Genomic DNA, 24,061 nt, shown 5'->3' on the forward strand with positions numbered 1-24,061 from the left:
CAGCCAGAGTCAACTGCTCCGGGATGCTGAGACTTCCGCATTTCCCGGGGACATTAGATGAAATCCGGGGACATTCCGGGGATGGAATTTGTCCAGGGACTTATTCGCAAAACCGGGGGACTGTCCCTGGGAAACGGGGACGTCTGGTAACCCTAGCTTAGTATTACATGCAAATCAGGTCTCTGTGTGAACAAAACTTAAAGTTTGAACAAATGGAGTTTGAACTTTATAGTTTGAACAAATGGAGTTGCCATCAAACTTCATCTGAAGTTCAATTTCCAGGCAATTTATGAAGTTCATGCTTTGAGAGGAACACACAACGAGCTGCGTTGAAAAATTTCTCTGGGAAGCAGGGCAGCGTCCGCACACCTCCATAACAGGCAAAATACAACTTGCACAAAATCAGTTCCTTGACCTCTGCAGGCTTGCTAAAACTAAAAACACAGGTTTGTCATTATTTTCTTTCCAAAATAACAAAGTGACAAAAAAACCAGACATGCTAAAGAATTATTTAAGCCACAGCTCCTCTCTATCAGGCTTGAAGCAAGGCCCTTCCTGGAGGTCGATGGCAGTTTTAACCTTAATCTCCCTTTTTGTCTCTTCTCTCAGCAGTAGCTGCATCCAGCGATCAGAGCCAGATCCCTATAATTGCTGTGTCTGTTACAGTGGGAGTGATCCTCTTAGCTGTTGTTATTGGTTTCCTTCTCAGCGGAAGGTAAGAGGCAAAAGCTTGTGTTTTTGTACTTCTCAACACTTTTTCCCTCTGTATTTCCACCCTCCACTGACCTCCCCTTTTACTTCAATCTAGCCAGCTGTAATTGGAGCACGTTTCTTCACAAACTAGAGAACATGGAAGCACTGTAGTATATTAAACATGGGATGATATTCTCAGGGGTGGGGGAAGGGGGTGCGGTGGGGCAGGTCTCCCCGAGTGTCACCACTGAGGGGGGTGACAAAATGCCATGCGGCACTCACCGCGGGGCCTGCAGCGTGCCTGAGCCACGCGTCTCTCCTGGGAGTGATGTGGTGGCTTGGGTGCCCACAGGCTCCGCGCTGCCCCAAACGGTCCGCCTGCCGCCTCCCCCTCATCTGTAGGGCGGCTGAGTGGGAAGAGGCAGGCAGACTCCTTGGAGGCCCCGTGGAGCATCCTGCCCCGGCTTGCCCCGCCCCACGGGCGGCTGGCCCCACCCCTGGCACAGGGCACACGCACCACCCCAAATGCCCAATCAGCTTGCTCCACCACTGAATATTCTCTCTGCAAAGAGAGCTTCACCTAATGCTTCCCTATGATGCTTGTCTCTAGAGTTCAGAATGCCGCATGAGACTACTTACGGGGTCCTTGCCACATTCATCCAGTGCTTTACCAGCTTCACTGGTTCCTGGTGGAGTACAGGGTCAGGTTTAAGGTGCTGGTTTTGACCTTTAAAGCCCTATGCGGTCTAGGACCCTCGTACCTACGGGACCGCCTCTGCTGGTATGCCCCGCAGAGGACCTTAAGGTCCATAAATAACAACATTTTGGAAGTCCCGAGCCCTAAGGAGGTTAGATTGGCCTCAACAAGGGCCAGGGCCTTTTCAGCTCTGGCCCCAGCCTGGTGGAACGCCCTACCACAGGACATCAGGGCCCTGCGGGATTTGATAGCTTTCTACAGGGCCTGCAAGACAGAGCTGTTCCACCTGGCCTTTGGACTGGACTCAGTCTGACCCCCACCTATTTTATTTTATTTTATTTTTTGATGGAAGCCCTTATATGGGATTTGTATATAATTTTTCCCTCGGCTCTTTTTGCTGGTCCATGTAGGACCAGCATGGATAGTTGGCCCCGGTGAATATTTGACATTTTCTCCCCTTAAGGCTTTGATCTGTAGGCTACCACTAAAATGAGGCTGCATTTTAAACTGTATTCTGATTTACATTTTAATCAACTGGGTTTTTAAAAAAATGTTTTTACTGTATTTATATTCAGTGTTAGCCACCCTGAGCCTGGTCTTGGTCGGGGAGGGCGGGGTATAAATAAAAAATTATTATTGTTGTTGTTATTATTATACAGAGGTGAGCACCTATTTTACTTTGCCTAATCAGCAGAATGGCAATCTGCTCTCTGCACTATGGGCAAAATGTGGCCCCGACTCCCCATCAACTCATCAGGAAAACCTTACTGTAGGTCTGGATTCATGTATGCTTGCTATTGCACAGGAAGCTCTCATCATATTGAGTTGAGCCATGGGGAACGAGGGAGGGAGATGAGAATCGGAAAAAGACAATAGCTGATCCATCTTTCATTGTGCTGCGGGAGGGCAGAAGGAGGGAGCAGAGTGCGAGCCAACAGCTCTCCTTGTGTAGGTGAGAACACAGCAGCCAACACTTTCTACAGGGTCCTACTGTGAACCTGTCCTCCTTGTGCTAATTTTGCTCTTCCAATGAGTGTCTCTATGATAGTCTGCTCAAGAGAGGATTTTTGGTAATATGGTGCCCTGTGTAAGATCAAAAATGGCCCCCTTCCACCCAAAATAGTTCTAATTTTGATTAGGTACCCATGTAAATACAGGTTGTTGTTATTGTTGTTATATTGCACCCCCTTAACTCGGTGCCCCGTGCAGGGGAACTGCCCACACCACCCTAAATCCAGCACTGCTCTGCTTCTCCTGAACTGTGATAGGACAGAAAAAAGGATTGCAATACAATGTTGGTCCTTGCTCCACCAACCATCAACTTTGGCTCCACGCACCATTGGCTCTAATCTCACTTACTTTTCCTGTGGGTCACTGGCCCTTCATAGAAAAGTTTTCCCCATACCTGGTTTAAACAAGCCACAGTTCTGTGCGTTTGGACATCACAGGGAAGTGCGGTTTGTTTCAAAGTGACTTCCAATCCAAAAGAATAAGAGAGGGGAAGCACACATGCTTGGAGCTCACCAAAGCTTGTTCATGTCACAGGAAACCGTGGTTTCGCATGACATCTGAACCATGCCTTTTTGAGTGACGATGGCTCTGGGATGCTCAAAACTGTTAAGAATCCACATTCACTGTTCCTAAAAAGCCCTTCAGCATTATTTGGCTTCTGTGGTAGCTTTCCTTCATGAATTTCAAAACTTGGCTGGTGCTTTGAGTGGCTCTTCACAATCCAAACTAAAACAGATTTTTTTAAAAAAACCCAACCTCCAGCTTTTCCAGCTAGCAGCCAATTTGGGAATGAAAGCAAAGGGAAGCTGATTTAAGAGGCAGAAATTATTTTAGCCCTGCTGTGTTTGTCTTGGATATGATTTTGAGCGAATTCGTGGAGTGTCTTAACATGCTGTGGCATTACAAGGTGGTTGTGTTTTTTTATGCATTCCAAGCCAAGCTAAAGCCATTTTCTAGATTCTGCTAATCATTTTGTGGGCATATTTTGAGCCCAGACTAGTACTTAGCAGACATCATGGGGTTCAAGTTCTTTGTAATTATTTCTAGCAAGTATCAACACTTGGCTACAGCATCGCTGGGCTCAAGCACAGCCGCAGCAGGGAGTTGCCGCTCCTTATCTAGTTTTTGGTCTGGGCGAGGAAAGACCAATTTGCTAGAAACCCAGGCACAGGGGTAAATGGCTGTTCCACTTACTGTGTCCTACTATATGGGATGATCTGATTCAGAGTGGAAGCAAACATTGCACACCAATGCATGCAATTAAAACCCTCACAGCTACTTTCTTCTTTTTTGGAAACGGCTTCAGATGGGAGGCAGATTATATTGGGGTGGGGAGCAGGGTTATGAAGTATTCCCAAACTCTGGTGGGGAAAACAGTGCGCTCCTTCTGGGGCACAATGTCCAGCTTTGGTCCTCACCGTGCACTCAGCTCTCACCCGTGGCTCCCAGAAATTGTCAGCATGCAACAGCAGCCACACTCTGGGAACGGCTTTGACTGGCTGGCTAAACCAGGTGAGGGAGCTGAACGGTCTCAAACCGTTGGTTAATTAGGGGCTTCACCTGCATGCAGAGACAGGCTCCGGCAGATTGAGCAGACAAGACCAAGAGTGGGACCAATGGTTAAGAAGGCAGTTGTAGTCGAGTAAGATTGTCTTCCATGAACACAGTTTTAACAGTGAGTCCGTAAGTGACTGTGGAGGCCAATTCTGGATCTACACGTCCTTCCACAGTGGGCACATAGGTTTCTGGGCAGGAGTTGATCATGGTGAGGGTTTGCCAAGCGTGCCTTCCTCTTATCACATTTCTCCCTTTTGTCCTGAGTTTGAGTGTCCTCAAAGCCCATGACCCCTTTGGTAAAGGCTGTTCTCCAACTGGAGCACTCGCAGGGCAGTGTTTCCCAGTTCTCGGTGTTCATACTACATTTTTTTTAGATTTGCCTTGAGAGAGTCTTTAAACCTCTTTTGTTGACCACCAGCATTATGCTTTCCATTTTAAAGTTCAGAATAGAGTAGTTGCTTTGGAAGACGATCATCAGGCATCCGCACAACATGACCAGTCCAACGAAGTTGATGTTGAAGAATCATTGCTTCTTGTACTTATACTTGGTTTTGGCCTCACAGAAGGCAGTACTGGTCTAAACAGACCATTGGCTCAGTATACGTGTATAAGACTTGGTGGTGGCATAAACCATCCAATGGCTACTCTAAAGTGTTGACACTTCATTCCATTTGTCAGCTACAACTACAATCTTTCTGTTTGTTTTTTCTTAAGTGTCACAAATAGCAGGTTGGCATTCTGATGCCCTAGGGTACCCTAGTACACCTGAGTCCACTGGCAACAGTCCTCTGCAACCAAACGTCAGGCAAGCATTAGTCACAGTGGTACTGTGGAAATGCATTAGTTTCTGTATTGCACTTGGGCAAAAAAAATGAGAGGCACAAATACAAGATGGGTGACACCTGGCTTGAGAGCAGTACATGTGAAAAGGATCTAGGAGTCTTGGTTGACCACAAACTTGACATGAGCCAACAGTGTGACGCGGCAGCTAAAAAGCCAATGCAATTCTGGGCTGCATCAATAGGAGTATAGCATCTAGATCAAGGGAAGTAATAGTGCCACTGTATTCTGCTCTGGTCAGACCTCACCTGGAGTACTGTGTCCAGTTCTGGGCACCACAGTTCAAGAAGGACACTGACAAACTGGAACGTGTCCAGAGGAGGGCAACCAAAATGGTCAAAGGCCTGGAAACGATGCCTTATGAGGAACGGCTAAGGGAGCTGGGCATGTTTAGCCTGGAGAAGAGGAGGTTAAGGGGTGATATGATAGCCATGTTCAAATATATAAAAGGATGTCACATAGAGGAGGGAGAAAGGTTGTTTTCTGCTGCTCCAGAGAAGCGGACACGGAGCAATGGATCCAAACTACAAGAAAGAAGATTCCACCTGACAGTAAGAGCTGTTCGACAGTGGAATTTGCTGGCAAGGAGTGTGGTGGAGTCTCCTTCTTTGGAGGTCTTTAAGCAGAGGCTTGACAACCATATGTCAGGAGTGCTCTGATGGTGTTTCCTGCTTGGCAGGGGGTTGGACTCGATGGCCCTTGTGGTCTCTTCCAACTCTATGATTCTATGATTCTGAAAGTTTATGGATGCCTGGAGAATTTGAAATTAGCCCTGTTTTGTCCCGAACAATCAAGCTGCATTTTAGACCTCATTTTCTTGCATCTATTCTAAGCTCCCTTATTAAATAACGTGCCTTCTGATCGAGGTCAAATAGCTGTTAAGCAAAATATTGATGGACGCTTTAATCATATGTTCGTTCCTTTTCTAAAAACACAAAACAACATTTTTTTTTTACTGTCTGAAAAGGAATTATTCTGGAAGATTAAAATAAGAGGTCATTAGAAGGCTTTGGGGTTGCTGTTTTGTGAAACCCGACTGTTTGCTTGTTTTTATTAGACAAGCAGCAATGTTCGTGGCACTTTTGCAAAGTGACATAAAGACACACACAAAAAGAAACAAAAAACACACACATGGTCCTTGCTTGATGGAGCTAGCATTCTAAATTTCAGTAACAGAAGGGGAAAACAGGTTGAAAGGGTTGTTAGATAAACAAGAGCAAATGCAGTTGCGTGCTGAGGTCCCCCAAAACACCCTTACCCCAATAACTCACACATCACTCATAAATTTTTTGTTTAAGGTTTTTGGCATAATTTTGGCCACAACTTTATTAAACATACAAATTGTGAGTGGTTGCTTAGGCATTGGTTATGACTATCTGTCCCCCCCCCCCCCGCCTTGGGCGACAGCACTGACTCCTGGATTCCAGCGAAAGCCAGTGTGGAGGAACAAGATCAGGGATAACTGGAGCTGCGACACAGACCCTCAGCTTCTCCCCGCATGCTCCCAGGGGCTTACGCGGCCCAAACCCGATTCCAGGGGTTTGGATGAAAGGATGGTAAGCCCCTGAATTCCTTTAATGGAATTCCTGTGCAGCAGCAGGATTGGAGGAGCAGGCGCAGCCAATCCATACCCCTCCTTCAACCAATTTAAACCAATGCCTAACCGCCAACCTTACAAGTTGTGACGATTTGCTACGCAGTAGGCAAAAACCAATTGGCACACACTAATCAGCCAAATGGAAAAATTCCTACCAGGCCCCCGCACCAAGGCGGACAACCCCATGACAGGCATAGCAAGGTCAAAGCACAAGCCCAAACAAGGGAGGGCGGGCGGGTGATCCGGTGCCCACAGCGAAAGAGAAAGCAGCTTGCTGTGAACCTTGTTTAAATAACCCCTGTTCCCACCCCCAAACTGGCAACATCAAATTTACCCCAGCAACACCAACCACCAATCCAAGCCAGGCCCCTTCAAACTATCTTGCCTGGCAACTATGGGGTGCTTTGCCTGGCCCCATCCGCAACACGTGCTCTCCTTTAGTGAGAACACGCTTTACCTGTATTTAACCTTTGTTTCCACTGATGGGGAGAAGTGAGAGGTGCACTTTTGTTACACCCCAACTACAAATCTCAGAGCAATTTAACAGTCAATCCTTCCTCACAGGAAACTCTGGGAATTGTAGCTCTGTGATGGAGAATAGGGGTCTCTTAACAACTATCAGCACCCTTCACAAACTAGAGCTCCCATAATTCTCTGGTAGAAGCCATGACAGTTTAAAGTGATAACACAGTGCTTTAAATGTGTGGTCGTGAAAAGTATTTCAAACTACCCAGCTCTGAAAATACAGTGTTATACATCTGCTGTGATTTACGGAGCGCCATGTGCACTTTGTTTCTCACACTCAGGAACAGTAATTGTAAATATTAGTATAGACGGCGTGCAGCCCAACTGCTCAGGGAATGAATCTGTCAGTGGCAGAATGCTTGCAGTCCGGCATCTGCATAGGGAGGGAAACGCATCAAAGCTTAACACAAACCTGGGAACAGGTGAACCTGGGAGAGCGGCTGGTCTGAGAGCTGGAAAACCGAAGGGAAGAGACTTCTGGGGGTCCAGGACCGAATGCCCCAAGGGAGTCGGGCTGAGGCCAGGGAAGGACTTTGGTCCTTCAGGTTTCAGCAAGGCCAAAATTTGGCGTGCATGATCCACCTCTTGCTTTCCATTCTGCTCAGTTCTTTATGTCCTAGTTGCAGTGCCCTGCAATTCCCCCTGGACTCGATGCCCAGTGTGGTAGAACAAGCCACGCTGCCCTAAATCTGCCTGCGCCAAGACAAGAGAGTAGAGAGGCCAGTGGAGTGGGGCAGCCTGAATTCAGTACAGTGGTACCTCGGGTTACATACGCTTCAGGTTACATACGCTTCAGGTTACAGACTCCGCTAACCCAGAAATAGTACCTCGGGTTAAGAACTTTGCTTCAGGATGAGAACAGTAATCGTGCAGTGGTGGTGCGGCGGCAGTGGGAGGCCCCATTAGCTAAAGTGGTGCTTCAGGTTTTCAGGTTAAGTTTCAGGTTAAGAACAGTTTCAGGTTAAGAACAGACCTCTGGAACGAATTATGTTCTTAACCCAAGGTACCACTGTAGAGAGAATCTTGATGAACTGCAAGGGATTTATGAAAAGGGCTGCAGAGTACTAAGGACACTATGCTGTAATCAAGGAGGCATAGGAGGAAGAAAGGCCTCGGCCCAGTATACCTCCATCCCCATCTCCATCCCCATCGTTCAGCCCGGACACTGAGGTCCAGCTCTGAGGGCTTTCTGGCGGTTCCCTCACTGCGAGAAGCGAAGATACAGGGAACCGGGCAGAGGGCCTTCTCGGTAGTGGCGCCCGCCCTGTGGAACACCCTCCCATCAGAGGTCAAGGAAATAAACAACTATCTGACGTTTGCTATCGTTGGTCCTGATGAAATGCATGTTTCCTGAAATCCACGTGAGCACAGTGTGCGTAACTTTAGGATTGGCCACAAAAAACTGTGTTTTTATTGAGGAAATAAAAAAAGGCAATTTATGGGATGATGATAATGATGATGATGATAATAATAATAATAATAATAATAATAATAATAATAATAATAATAATAATTTATTTATACCCCGCCCATCTGGCTGAGTTTCCCCAGCCACTCTGAGCGGCTCCCAATCGAGTGTTAAAAACAATACAGCATTAAATATTAAAAACTTCCCTAAACAGGGCTGCCTTCAGATGTCTTTTAAAAATAAAATAGCTGCTTATTTCCTTGACATCTGATGGGAGGGCATTCCACAGGGATGGCGCCACTACCGAGAAGGCCCTCTGCCTGGTTCCCTGTAACTGTTTGCAACACTTTTATACTGCCCTTCAGCCAAATCCTCAGTGCAGTTTACAGACCTATAAATCAAAATATAAATTAGAATAAAAACAACTTTAACCATTCCAATGCAATATCAATACCACCATTATAATTATTGTTAATTGTCCCAGAGAAGCGTAGGGGAAAGTGAGATGCTGGCATAGCAAATTGTGCATTAATGCTTCAGCATTCGGGTGGTCTGGGTGGGTGGAGTCACAGAAGCTGGAAAAGTGGCAAAAAGAGGGAGGCAGGGAGCAAGTTATACTTTCCCCTTCCCTATGAACTATTCCTTAGCACCAGGGGTCCTCAGCTACAAAAAGGTTTTACTGGATCACTGGGTGACTCGCTATACCTTTAAAGCTCATTCAGAGCACATTATTCCCCTCACAGAACTCTGGGAGCTGTAGTTCGCCTCTCACAGAGTTTCAGTTCCCATCAGCCCTTAACAAACCTCACTGCCCAGAATTCTTTGCAAGGAAAACGTGTTTCAAATGGGTTTTAAAGGTATCATGTGTGCACAGACAGATTTCAGGGCTACAAGACTAGAAAGATAAAAATTAGCAAAAAGCTAGGGCAGGACATAGAAGGACGATTTCTGCAGAAAAGGGAATAAATGATGGTAATTCTTCTTGACAAAGGGGGGTGTCCTTGTGTTTCAATATTAATTGCGTAGTCACACAGGAACACAGGGCTGTCACTAGCCGATTGATTAGTGATAGATATGTCTTCACTGAATTAAGCAGCAAGGAGGATTTGAATTCCAAGAGTTCCCAAGCAACAGTATAGATGGCTGGGACATTCTGTGTTCCATTTCAAGAGAGGTTGTCTAAGGGATCTACAAAATGCATCTTACCCTAATTTTTTTAGCCATTGCCAGCTAACATTTCCAGAGAAAACTGAGACTTTGACTCAAAGAGATAATGTGAGGACCTAAAACAGAGGCAGGAACGTACTCTTTTTTTATTTGTGACATTCCATGACTTGTTTCTCACTGGCAACTGAGTGTGTGACTCTTGCCAGCTCCTTTCTTGGCTACATGCCATCACCTGCGCTTTGCCAGAGTTGAGCCCAGGACAATTTCATATGGCCCAACTCAGTCTATTAAAATATTAAGATGGATGAGACTGCAGTTGTGCTGGTTTCTCTTGCTAAGGAACCAATTCCCAGCTGGTAAGCTGAAAATTCAGACCTTACCTCAGCCAAATCAAACCTCAAAACCGATGCTAGGTAGTCCTTACAGATATCAGGGCCCATATAGAGAGATGTTCTCCCTCTTAAAAAGGTAAAGGGACCCCCTGACCATTAGGTCCAGTCGTGGCCGACTCTGGGGTTGTGGCGCTCATCTCACTTCATTGGCCGAGGGAGCCGGGGTACAGCTTCCAGGTCATGTGGCTAGCATGACTAAGCTGCTTCTGCGAACCAGAGCAGCACACAGAAACGCCGTTTACCTTCCCACCGGAGTGGTACCTATTTATCTACTTGCACTTTGATGTGCTTTCAAACTGCTAGGTTGGCAGGAGCAGGGACCGAGCAATGGGAGCTCACTCCGTTGTGGGGATTCAAACCGCCGACCTTCTGATTGGCAAGTCCTAGGCTCTGTGGTTTAACCCACAGTGCCACCCGCGTCCCACTCCCAAACTAGGGTCATCCAATGACGATGAATATTGGAAGATTCAGGCAAAATAAAGCACTTCTTCACAAGTCGTGTCGTTAAAATAAATGGAATTTCCTTCCACAATATGTAGTGATGGTTGGCAATTTGGATGGCCTTAAAAGGAGATTAGACAAATTCATGGAGGATAGAGGCTGTCAATGGCTACTGGCCATTGTTGTACCGCCCGTATTGTCAGTGCTATGCCTCTGAGACATGTGAATGGGGAACATGCAGTTGTTTTCAGGACCTTCTTGCAGACTTCCCAAAGTCCTCTGGCAGGCCATTGTGAGAACAAAATGCTGGTTAAGATGGTCTTTGGACAGCAGTTGATGAAAGTTGACTTGCATGTAGTAAAGTTGACTTGCATATAGTAAACCAGCACCTCAGGGAAAGACGTATGCCAAACCTATCTCTCTGGTGGGAGTGTTTTTGTTTGTTTAAATGTGCAAAGTGTTCAGATACCTGGGCTGGTATTATTATTATTATTATTATTATTATTATTATTATTATTATTATACTTCTCTGAACTGGATTCTCGTCTTATAAGCACATCGGTAAACAGTTCACAGCCGCCCAATGCAGGCCTTTATCATCCATTTCCGTACTATATGAATCATTTTCTAGTGTAGTCTTGTAAAAACCAGTTATGTTGGGTTGTGTGCTTACCTCATGCCATCCCTTCACCAATAAGATTTGTCATTCTCCCATCAGCCCATTTTCTCTCTTATAAATTTGTTAGAGGAACACTTTTACAGCCTCAGTTTTACGATGCATGCCATAAATATTTCACTAGGTGATTGCCAGTGTGAAAGTAGGTTTGTTACCAGATAAAATGCCACAGGAATATTTAGAATGGAAATGCCACTCTTCTGTTTTACATTTATTGAACAACATTGACCTGTGTCCTGGGCCTCATTTTTTCCTTCCAGTATGATGGGAATAAGAGACATAAATTTTCAGGGGAATAAGTCGTTTCCAAGGTATGGAAAAGATCAGCCAACTACAATGCCACATCTGATGTGTTTTTATCAGCTGAAGAACTCATTCAGTTTATTTTAGATAAACCAAGCCTTAATGCTTGATACGTTCTGCAGTGACTGATATAGTACACTTAAATCTTGGCATTTGGTAATATAGCAATAGGCATAAATGTTCCCTTGTAGGACAATTTTATTTCCTGAAGTGTGCATAAAACAAATAAGAAGGCTTGTCTCCATCCTTTAGATTACATTTCTTGCCACTGACAATATAAAAGAATGGCTGTGTTAACAGGCTTCTGCTTGTAAAAAACACTTTACTAATCAGTTATTAGGATCAAACAAGGCTGTTTCAAGAATTCTTGGTCCCCTTTAAGGAGGGCTATTGAGACCCCAAATCCTACCAGGATTTTCCTGAATCCTCTTTCTTTTTCTGAATTAAAAGGGGTGTGTGGATAGCAGATCCCGCAGAACCCCAAGTACAGATGATGCCAATATTTAATCAAGCCCTTTTTTCTTTTCCCCAGACAAGGGTTGAATAGGGCACGCCTTGTATCCAGTTGAAAAATGTTGGTACAAACAGGGCATCTTTGCATTCCTTATTTGATAATTTGCCTATTGTGTGATGGTTTCGGTGAGAAGCTTCCTTACATCATGCCATAAATCTTGTTCCATAACAGGAGGTGTGGCTACAGCAAAGCAAAGCAGGACCCTGAAGAAGAAAAGATGCATTTTCATAATGGTCACAGTGAGTAAAGTTCAGATAATACGCTAGAGAACTGCACGGCTTTCTAGTATTTTTGTCTTGATGTGGTATAATACACAGCATTATAGTTCTATACTGTTTAGGGGTAGGCAGAACCAATGGGCTCACCTTCTCTGGCTTTTGGTAGAAAGTGGAAAGGGTTTGTTCCACTTTGCCAAGATGGCAAAATAGGTAGAACATGAGACTCTTTATATCAGGGCCGTGGGTTCGATTCCCATATTGGTCAAAAAGATCCCTGCATTGCAGAGGAGTTGGACGAGATGACCCTTGTGGTCTCTTCCATCTCTACAGTTCCATGATTCTGCAGTTCATTCCAGTTCAGTAAAGAGAAAGTGACAGAATCTTACCCCTTGCTAGAGCCAGTCCTACAGAGTGTGTGTCTAGCACAGGCGAGAGGGCTGCATCAGCTTCACACTCTTCAAGGCAAGAATGCAGGGAATAAAACTACACATCTGCATTGTATGCCTCCTTTTATTTCCAAAGCAGCACTGCTGTTCCAGAAATGCTTCATGCCAAAGCTGTGGATTTTGCTCCAAGTGGAATTCTGCCCCAGCAAATGGGCTAAATATCCTAAATAATTCAATTAATATTTTTACAGTGTTGCAGATATACTGGGAAGGGCAGGCATGACCCTCAAGTTTATTTAAAACAAAAACAAAAAAAATGGCTAAAATAATTTGATATCAAAAGTGTTTCCTATTAGAAACCTCCCAGGTGAGAGCTGGGAGGTAGTGTGAGATTTAAGCTTCAAGAGAGGCCTCTGTGTTTTCTTTGTTCTTTCTCTGTTCCTGTTTTCATTTCAATTAGTTTCTTTAATCTTACTGTATTATGAAAAATATTTGATAAAATCTTTTCTTTTTTAAGTATTTCCTATTAGATGGAAATGGTTAGAGATTAAAGAGCAGCTCCAGGATCTGATTAAAAAGCAGCTCCGGAGTCTCTTGTTTTGCGTCTTGAGGCCCCCAAGCCAGCCCCCCATGAAATAACTACACACGGACACAGAATTAAGGTTGATGGGTAACATTAAGGCCACAACTTTATTGATTGCAAATTAAATGTGAGTGGTATTGGCTGAAGACCAGGAGAAAGCTGCCCGGCGCAGAGCCCGCCCCCCCACGCTGCTTCAGAAGCAGCATCAGTGGCGGCGGGCTCTGTTGCGAGCCGAGTGGCTTTCTCCGGCACGGAGCTGCCCAGTGTATTAGGAGACTGGGCTTATAAGACAAACCCCCAAATTGCAGCTGCCAATTTTGGGGGGGGTCGTCTAATACGCCCAGTAGCCTAATACGTCGGAATCTATGGTACTTCGTCAGGGGTGTGTCCAGAGGCCCAGTCGCAAGAAGGACCGCCTTCTGAGGACGATCCCATTTCCAGCAGTGCTGTACTTGGCAAATAAAATAAATAAATAAATAAATTAAATAAATAAATAAATAAATGGAGGCCTGCACTTCAGGTGTGTTGTACCTTGAAACATGTGAAGCAGGGATCTTGTGCAGACCCCCTTGTAACTATGCGAAATCTAGAGGAGTCATATTTTCTGCAACATTTTTTCAATAATACCACCTTTGTGACTTTGAACTTTATATTTAATTTTAAATCTGGTGGGGTTTGATAGCTAGGACTGCAACTCAGTTTGTGACATCTTAATGGGATAATCGTATGAATTTAAGGTGAACTATCCGTTAAGATTGCATTGAATTCGTATAGGGATAAAAACAGTATTTCTGAAGCAAGCAGCATACTTACTTTGTTGCTGTTGTTTATAATGCATACATATATCACAGCAGACCTCATCTTAGAGAAAGGGAGCAATGTCTATTTTAAAATGGCGCTTGCCACCTGCAATTTTTATGAATATTGGTATTAAAAATACAACCCCTGTATTAAAAATATATACCCTACCCGATTAATCGTGGTTCCCTTCGGTCTATTAAAAGTTTTTTTAATAAATTAATCAAAGTGAGTAATAGATTAAATATTGCAGCCCTGGTGTGCACCAAATGTTTCTTAAGTAGCTCATAATGGTATCTTTGTGACAATGATATGCAGTGCTCACATACTCCGTTTTGTAATTAGTAAAATACATTTCCCTTTGCACTAGTGTTCCAGCTTGTTCAATTTTCAGTTCTGCTGCTCGCCAGTTCTTTTAACATATTAAACCCTTAATTTTATGCACAGTTAAATTACCAGGAGTGCGGACTTATATCGACCCACACACCTACGAAGACCCAAGTCAAGCTGTCCATGAGTTTGCCAAGGAAATAGAAGCCTCGTGTATATCAATTGAAAGAGTTATTGGAGCTGGTAAGATTACCAATATCACCATTTACCCTTCACTCACGCTATTGCTGTAACACCAGGATTCCGTTTTTGCATTGCGCAACCAGGTGGCGACCACCCCAGCCCCCAGGCACCACCAGAAGGGAATAATGACTGGTGACAACATCTTATGGAATTAAAATTTGGCCACAAGTTTATTAAGCTTCCGAATATAGGAAGACCTTGGCATAGGCCTTGGGCGTGTATCCCTCCCAGCCCCCCAGCCGGGGAGGAACTGGGGCTCATCAGGGTAAATGGGATATGGGGGTGCTCTGCGAGACGTAAGTGTAGCAGGCAGCCCAGCCTATATCCCCACACGCAGGGTAGTTCACTGATGACCTTTCAGTGCATGGCCAGTGACACCCATATATATAAAACCCCTTTAAGAGGGGGACTCTGGAATTGCCGCCACGGTGGGGGGGTTGAGTTACCACTTCACGCCCCCCATAGTGGGGTTACCAGATGTCCCCGTTTCCCAGGGACAGTCCCCAGATTTGCAGATAAGTCCCCAGACAAATTCCATCCCCAGAATGTCCCCGGATTTCATCTAATGTCCCCGGGAAATGCGGCAGTCTCAGCAGCCCGGAGCAGTTGGCTCTGGCTGGCTTCAGGAGCTGCTCAGAAGTCCCCATATGATGGTGGTGCAGAGGCTCTAAGATGCAGCTTCCAGGCTGCCTCCACCTTCCCTGACTCCAGCAACTAAGCTGTGAAGGGAGGCTTCACACTGCCTATCAGGGCTTGCATGCACGCAGGAGGGGGCAGGGATCTCTCAGTTAGACAATGGGAAGCCTTGCTTCCCAGCTGAGAGATCCCTGCCCCCTCCTGCTTGCGTGCAAGTAAGAATGGGATTGGGGCTGCTCCGATGGGAAGGGAGGCATCGCGCTGCCTGAGAGATCCCTGCCCCCTCCTGCTTGCACGCAAGTAGGAGTTGGGATGGGGCTGCTCCTCAACGTGTAGTATTTATTTTATTTTATTTATTTATTTAAAGAGTCCCCGGATTCATTGAAAAAAATCTGGTGACCTTACCCTATAGGCAAGAAAAGACTAAAGGATTCCACCCAAGGCCTTAAACCGCCAAAGTTGTGACAAATTGTATAAAGACAAGGATTCTTATCATCCTTTTTTATTTCTATCTTTACTTGGATAATGGTGTTGTCCCGAGTGAATCTCCACCCTCCGTCTCTCCCACTTCCTCATTCATCATCATCATCACCTCCTCTATCTATGGGTGCTGCTACATGCCCTCTGTCTTTGAGTTCTTTGTTCTCCTACTTTTAAGGCTTGCCAGGTTCTGGGAGATGGAGGGTCTGGGATACTTTCTAATGACAACGTGTCAGCCCTGTGTTGTCCTGGCTCTCCCATGATTTCCCAACTTTTCCACTCATCTGCCTCTGAGCCGGTACCTCCCTCAAACCCCTGCTATAAATCTATATTGTCTTCCTGTTCCTCTTCTCTGGAAGGGTCAGGCTGTGAAGGCAGTCTCCACCATTCCTCCTCTGCCCAGTCCCTAAGAGAAGTATGGGTTTCACTGGCATCCCTATAAAAATGCAGCCTGAAAGTTTAGGCTCAAGTAATTGTATGTGGCTGAGAAGAAGAATGATCTCCATCACATGCGTTGGGAACAGTGAATTCAAACAACTGGTCGTACTGGGTTAACCAACCTCTTCATTGGTTATGCATTGTGTGATCCTTACACGAGAATGGTCAGACAATAACTGGGAATGCTAACTTGGGGTTTGTTTTGTTCACAGGTGAATTTGGCGAAGTATGTAGCGGGCGATTGAAACCACCCGGAAAGCGTGAGCTACCAGTAGCCATTAAAACCTTGAAAGTGGGCTACACAGAGAAGCAGAGGCGAGATTTCCTGGGAGAAGCCAGCATCATGGGGCAATTTGACCATCCCAATATAATTCACCTAGAAGGCGTCGTCACAAAGAGTATGTACCTGCTGCCAATGAGTTATAATTTGGTTATAAATATCTTCTTGGCTTATGAAATGCCATTCAAGACACTATCTTGGTGGCCTCAATGTGCCTACCTGTGGCACCTGAGCTATTGCCACCAGAGCTATTGAACCATTCGCATGGTCCCCTCAAGCACTTTTCTGAACCCCATTAACGCCAACGCAAATCTGTGAGACAAAAACTAACCAAACAAGGCTGGAACTCATCCAGGCACAATTCATTCTTTGTCCTTCGCTTCTCCTGCTCTGGCAGAGGCCGTGATCCAGAGGCGGAGATTTTGCATGTGGTTCCCTTTTCCAAAGAGCACTCCCATCCCTTAACAACTAAAAGTAACGTAGGAAGCTATAAGAAACAGGGTGCCACCCAAAATGGCCATGCATTGTTGGGTCTCTCACCTTTACCACGGTGCACAATTTCCCCAGTGTTTTGATACTATTATGCAAGACTCTTACTTTGCCCCGATAACAGCAAGCAGTGATGCACAATGGTGGTGTCTGGTGGGTGCATAGCTGTCAAGGCATGAGTTGAATTGTACGAAACATTACCAGGGGCTGCGCACAGTGCTGTTGCTTTCAGCATCAGGCTGTGTGTTCCGTGCAACATGCGTTCCGCCCTCACGTGTCCCATTTTATAACACAGCCTTGTCGATTCCACCACCAGACCTTCATAAGGATGCCAAGGTCGCTGGTTCAGAAAGCCTGCCACTTGCTTTTAATTTTTCTTGTTGAAGCGCCTACTCATTTGTGTCCTTAGTTTTATGTTCCGTAATGTGATGCTAATTTATTCAGCAATTACTCTCAACCTGCAGCACACAGATAATGAAGCATAAGGTCAAAGAAATATGATTTCCTTGTGATTGAAACAGAGGCAGGGAGCCAGAAGCAGCACTCCTAGGGGGTGGTGTCATGATGAGGTGGCATCCTTTTCATAATGCTGTCTTTAAGGGCCCGAGATAAGGGAGCTGTGCTGTACGACTCGCCTGTGATCTGCTATTAAAACCGGGCGCATCATAAATGCCACTGCAGTCTGCAGAGATTTTATGATAAATGAGGAGAAGGCAGAGCCCTTCCCTTAAATTGCTCATTTGTGATGCCTGAGCACATCAAGTTGAAGCAAACCCGTTCCGGTGCAAGGAAGCGCCATGGACTAACATTTCCCCACACTTGCCTATAAAACTACCTTTCCAGGATGAGAAATGTGGGCAACAATGATTGGCTTTAGCTTCTTGGGGATAAGATCTCCACTTAAAAGGCTTGTTGGGAAATTGGAATCACAAAGAATATAGTCAAACCTCGGTTCCCAAACGCCTCCATTTTGGAACGTTTCGGCTCCCAAACACCCCAAACCAGGAAGCAAGTGTGCCGGTTTTCAAATGTTTTTCGGAAGCCGAATGTCTGACGCGGCTTCCAATTGAGTGCAGGACATTAACTTATGGTCTGTGTGTGTGGTTTGAGAGCTGCATAGTCAGGGAAAAAACAATGCTGTCCAGGGTTGTAAAGACTGCGGAGAGAATAATTGGGTGCACTCTTGCCACCTTGGATCTAATCTATGCTTCCAGGTGCCATAAGAAAGCTGCACAGATTGCGCAGGATAGTGTGCACCCCGGAAATGATCTCTTTCAGCTTCTGCCTTCTGGAAGCAGGAACAGGGTTATAAAGACAAGGACTAGCCGCCTGAGAAACAGTTTTTATCCGAATGCGATTTTGGTTTTAAAGGCATTGTAAAGAGTCTGTATGGGAGTATAATGTATTTAAAAATGGGGTATCAGAGTTTTTAGGGGGCTAACCAGGTTGGGATAGCTGGGATAGCAGGCTTGTTGGGTTTTGAATGTCTTATGTAGATTTTTCAACTTCGTTGTTCTGTATGGGACAATGACAATTATTGCATCGTATCGTATTGTATCGTAAGCTGAATGCGCTTCCAGAATGGATTACGTTTGACAACCGAGGTTTGACTATAGAGACTATACCTGTCCTCTATGTTCAAGGAGGTCCAAAGCATAGGTATTGCCACACTACAATCATCATCATCATCATCATCATCATCATCTGGCTGGGTTCCCCCAGCTACTACAGCCCAGTTCCTACATGGTACGGACAGACCTACTGATGAGTTGATGCCCACCTCAGACCCTCACCAGCAGAACATAGTGATCAGTTCAGTTTATAGAGGGAGAGGCAATTCTTTTATTCATAAGAAAAAATCCCCTTGTGTCCTTAGGCAGCCACTCTCTCATCCCAGATTTTTCTCTAGGGTATCTATGGGAATAAAATGGGGGAGGAGAGATGTTCGGCTCCTTGAAGAAAGGACAGGATACGAATGTTCATTTAAAACCTTTTGAAAAGAATCAGCAATTACTTTTCGTCTGCACTTTTGTCTGCTAGGTAATGAAAATTGATTTAAGCAGAAAGCTGTATGTGTTCTACCAGCATTTCATTGAATTTATAAGGTCAGGAGCAAGTCACGCTCATTATTGCTGTGTCACTCGAGCATTTACGTATAAAAACGGAGTGTAGGCTATATATAATTACCTTTAAAACAACTCGGTCATGAAATTAGTCTAATGGGGTTGGGAAAACATTGCTACTGTTGTCAACAATCAGGTAATAAAATTTTTTATTGTGTGTTACCGTGATTGAGCATCTTAACTTTTTTTTTATACTTGAGGTGATTCACGCAAATGTATTCATGCATTTGCTAGCGATACATATATTCAGGATTACAGAAGGGAATTTGCAAACATCCCATCCCAGGGTAGGGAATTAGCTGGGTTCCTAATGTGCAGTGCTAGTGTACAAGCAGGTGCAAATATGTACTAGTACTGAGGTGCTGATCTGGGCCTCCCTGAATTTTCGGACATAACTGTAGATGAAGACATGCATCCCCATTCATCATGCATAGCACACAAGAAGGGCTGTGTACAGGCTATGTCTTTAAAGCACATTTGACGCACCTTATGCCCACTCAAAGAATTATGGGCCCTGTAGTTTGCTGAATTGTAACTTCTTGGGGTGTAAACTACATACCCAGAATTCATTGGGAGGGAGAATGTGATTTGAATGTGTTTTAAAGGTACAATAAGTACACAGCCTAGAGTTTGCTTGGCATCTCTATGAGGAAAAGTAAATCTCCAGCTTACACAAACATACACTGCTTGAGTATGGCGGGGGGACAGAGGGACCTCGAAGCTTATTTTAAAGCTATGTTTTATTATTACATTTTGTATTGCATTAGATTGTTATATATAAGGTGTACATTCTTTGTTTTTTCAGCTTGTAAACTGCCTTGAGTATTGTAAGATAGAAAGGTGGTATACAAATTAAAAGTGATGATGAGTGATGAAAGCGGTTTACAAACAAAGATAAGAGAATAAAATCAAGAAAAATCTACAGACATACTTTAAAACCGGCAAAAGTTAAAATACTGAAACAGATTAAATGATCCAGTGGCGTAGCGTGGGTTGTCAGCACCCGGGGCAAGGCAAGTAATTTGTGCCCCCTAACGCGTGGATTTGCGCCCCCTAACCCGTGGATTTGCGCCCCCTAACCTTAACCCCCAGATGTTGCGGCCGGTGTGGCCGGCCCCCCCTGCACCCCCCACGCTACGCCACTGAAATGATCTCCACTTTCTAATCCTCTTGTCTAAATTAGAACATTTTTAGCAGTTGCCGAAAAGAGTACAGTGAAGATGCTTGCTTGATATCAATAGGCAGGGAGTTTGAAAGTGTAGGCACTGCCACACTAAACAATAGAGTTCTTAAAAATGTTTCGCCTCAGGTAGAGAGGAGGATGACACAGATGCCCAGTGCCTTCTCCTCTTCAGAGACCGCTGGATTCTTCTGTGTCCATGCGGTCACACGGGTCTTCCTTCTTATGTGGGTTCATAATTCAGCCAGCGTTGGTACCACTTTTATCCAACAGCTCTTCGGTGTTGGAGATATACGTGCAGCTACTTCAATTTGCATGAAAGTGGCAGCTCTGAAAGGTGCACAGCTCCAAAAACCAACACCGGAGAGCTGTCACAATCATGCAAGCTAGGGCAGTCCTTTCTTGTAGACCCCAATGTAGAGGTGCTGAATCGTACAATCTCATCCTGGTGTCCCATTCACCGGGGGCTTAGCTACACCAGAGGTAATTGCCTGAGTGAGAACGTCTCCCAAATGCCTGAGCGAGGCCAGTGCTTTGCTGTATCCCAGATACGAACTTTGACCCCAATCATCTTGCTTGATAGCCTTCAGAACACCTAGCCAGCCATTCTTGGAGTGTTTGTCGTTTCGTACACCAAATGGCTTCTAGAGTACTTCTGTCCAAATGAGATATTCCTGAGCAGTGCCGGATTTACATATAAGCTAAACAAGCTTAGGGCCCCACTCTCTTGGGGCCCCGCAATAAATGTAAAAGGGGGAAAAACTGGATGTACATTTCCAAAATATAAGATAAAATAAAAATAAAATAAAACCTACATACAGCAGCAGTGTTTTGTGTTGTGTAGCTCCTATGATGTAAGTAATGGGCCCCGCCTGCTAGCCTGCTCCCTAAAATATCGCTGGTTTGCTCATTTCTATATATAGGGCGCCTACATTCGGCATGTGCAAATGGCTTTCGATACCTATTAGGTCCATAAATTACCATATAGCATATATTCAACAGAAAAAACAGCCACAATTTGTTGTTCACAAAGGACAGCTGGACATACAAAGGGCCCCATTACCTTCAGGAGCTTGGGGCCTCATCAAACCTAAATCCGGCCCTTTTCCTGAGATCAACCTGTAGAAGAAGTCACAAAATAAGGTAGAGTCTTCAGTTAGGGTCTGTGTTGTTTACCAGCAAATTATGACTTGGCACTTTCCACGGCTCAGAGAACAGTGTGTTGCATTTGAGAAACATCTTTGCTTGTATTTAAACACGCTGCCTGTAACTTTCATTGGATCGCCATGTAGTACTTTGTTGTACATGTTATACTTTGAGATGGAAAATTAAAGGTCCTTGCCAATTTCCCCACCCTACTAAATTATGCTGAATTGCATACTCTCCCAGGTGCAGCTTTTATAAGGATTTTATCTCTTCATATTTAAGCATCTAATTTACATTGAAAGCTCATTAAGTCACTAGTTTTCAGCAGCGTAAATAAAGGTGGACTCCACGATTGAAAACGGCCACATAAATTCTCTGAGAATAACCCTTGATCGTGAGAACAAACCTTGGCTATACCTCAGGGTTAGCAAGGAGAGAGCTTAACCACAAGCTCAGATCTAGACGGCACACTAACTGAGCTAAAACTTTGCTTAGTTCAGCACAGCATGTGAATAAGCAAAGAAGCATTTCAATTTAAAGCGTTGTAAAGTTAAACAGGGAAAACAGGTAGAGAAAAACAGGGCTCCACTTCGCCATCTGGTGGCACGATGTTATATGGCACATACAACACATATAAATTGCTTTTTCTTTACCAGTCTAGCTGAGTCTCAGGAGTGTACATGTTCACACAATCCCAGTATGCTTAGTTTTGCTCATTTTGTCATAATATATATAGTGACCGTCCAAAGTTGAAAACTTACTGATTTGTTTGCGAAAACACACAATTTGCTGTAGGATGTCCCATGACTTACAACTTAAAGGGTTTTGATCTTCTTCATCTAGGTAAGCCAGTCATGATTGTAACTGAATACATGGAAAATGGATCTTTGGATACATTTTTAAAGGTAAGACTTAAAATGCGTATCAGCATCAAATCGCCCCCATGCAGCTTTAAGACAATTCTTGTGCTTTGAAGAAAAGTAAGAATGATTTCCTTTTAGAAACAATCCTTGACAGGACGTTGTTGTTTTTGTTTTTAATTCAGTTTATATATCACCCTTTATCTAAAGATCCCAAGGTGGTGTACAACACTAGGAATGTAATTTACACAGCATAATAATAAAAACATAATACGCCGCATAATAATTAAATGTAATCATCTTCAACAAATAAACTTCTATACACCAGAGCCTATTTTATCCTTTGCAAGAACCTGGAGAGAAATTCACTGTGAAGAATATATTCTGCCATGCTTTTTGGATGTTGCTATTCTTGCTCGTATCTTTTCATTCCAATATTTGCTTCCCAAAATATTTTGGTGGCATTAAATGTTGGTTGCTTGTCTCACACTTGCACATTTTACACGTGAAAAGTCTATTCTTCTTTTCCGGCGGGGTGGGAGAGATAATTTTCAAATGCAAAATGTTGGTTAGCCTTCTTTCTAGCTTTGACAATTATGGCTGTCCTTACTGGTAAGGCCATTGAAAGGTTTCCATTTTCCATTTGCCTCTTGCTATAGAAGGTCTTTCATCTCTTTAGGATGGTTTGCATGGAAAGGGGGGCAGTGCATCAGAAACCTCAAAACCTCACAGGTCAAAGTTTTTTGTGCTTGGGCTGTGTACTTCAGATATTGCTGATTTCCTAAGGGAAGTCAATAGGTGTGCTGCATGAAGGTCATAACAAGCAAGGGATGTGGATGGCGCTGTGGTCTATACCACTGAGCCTCTTGCGCTTGCTGATCAGAAGGTTGTCAGTTCGAATCCCATGCTGGGTGAGCTCCCGTTGCTCTGTGCCAGCTTCTTCCAACTTAGCAGTTCAAAAGCATGCCAGTGCAAGTAGATAAATAGGTTAGGGTTTCTGTCACGGTGTCCCATTGCACCAGAAGCGGTTCAGTCATGCCAGCCACGTGACCCGGAAAGCTGTCTGTGGACAAATGCTGACTCTCTTGGCCTGAAAGTGAGATGAGTGCTGCAACCCTATAGTTGCCTTTGACTGGACTTTACCATCCAGGGGTCCTTTAACTTTTTTACCTTGCAATACAAGCAGTTCTTGTACTCCTGTAAATGACTGTGCATGGCACCAGAATTGCCTTGATAGCCCCTTTGTTGTAAGAGGTACAGGGGAGATTCAAAACTCATGGTTTTCCTGGACCTCTCACCCGTTTTTGATACCATTGACCAGGACATCCTTCTGGACCGCCTAAGGGAGCAGGACGTCGGGGGCTGTACATTGCAGCTGTTCCTCTGAGGGCAGTTTCAATCCCATATGGAGACGTTGGGGACTGTCACCAGGAGTTTTGGGGCATGAGGATACCAGTGTGCAGTCGACGCACAACTCATCTCTCTCTATGCCATCTGAATTAAGAGAGGCAGTGCAGGTGGTAAACTGGTGTTTGGTGGTGGTGTCAGGCTGAATGTGGTCCCACGGGTTGAAACTGAATCCAGACAAGGTGATGGTTCGATGACTGGGCAGTTCTCAGATCTGGGTGTTGGCAGGCATCCTGTTCTAAACAGGGTTGCATTTCCCTTGAATTAAATGGTGGTGTAGCCACTTGAAGCCCACAGCTGCCAGGACTGCCTGTGTCCGGCTCAGGCTCCTTCACCAAGTGCAATGCACTAGTCATAGCTGTCAACGTTTCCCGTTTTTTAAGGGAATGTTAAATACAGCATGTTTAGACTTGCTTTTTACCCATGGGTAGGCAAACTAAGATCTGGGGACCGGATCCAGCTCAATCGCCTTCTAAATCTGGCCCGTGGACAGTCCGGGAATCAGTGTGTTTTTACATGAGTAGAATGTGTCCTTTTATCTAAAATGCATCTCTGGGTTATTTGTGGGGCCTGCCTGGTGTTTTTACTTGAGTAGAATGTGTGCTTTTATTTAAAGTGCATCTTTGGGTTATTTGTGGGGCAT

The 24,061-nt window shown here is 44.7% G+C and overlaps 1 protein-coding gene across 10 annotated transcripts in view; it reads left to right on the forward strand.

The window, feature by feature from the left end:
* EPHA5 (EPH receptor A5) overlaps nucleotides 1-24,061 on the forward strand; it is a 232,952-nt gene that overhangs the window by 187,559 nt on the left and 21,332 nt on the right. For 5 of the 10 annotated variants that reach the window (XM_053363669.1, XM_053363671.1, XM_053363673.1 and 2 more), the window contains 5 exons: nucleotides 610-715; nucleotides 11,993-12,060; nucleotides 14,254-14,379; nucleotides 16,146-16,331; nucleotides 21,995-22,056. In XM_053363669.1, coding sequence (XP_053219644.1) covers nucleotides 610-715; nucleotides 11,993-12,060; nucleotides 14,254-14,379; nucleotides 16,146-16,331; nucleotides 21,995-22,056 — 548 coding nt within the window. The remainder of the gene's footprint in view (nucleotides 1-609; nucleotides 716-11,992; nucleotides 12,061-14,253; nucleotides 14,380-16,145; nucleotides 16,332-21,994; nucleotides 22,057-24,061) is intronic. The other 5 variants (XM_053363670.1, XM_053363672.1, XM_053363674.1 and 2 more) reach the window with 1 other exon arrangement.

This window comes from Podarcis raffonei, chromosome 13 (genome assembly GCF_027172205.1).
Source record: "Podarcis raffonei isolate rPodRaf1 chromosome 13, rPodRaf1.pri, whole genome shotgun sequence".
Classification (NCBI taxonomy): Eukaryota; Metazoa; Chordata; class Lepidosauria; order Squamata; family Lacertidae; genus Podarcis; species Podarcis raffonei.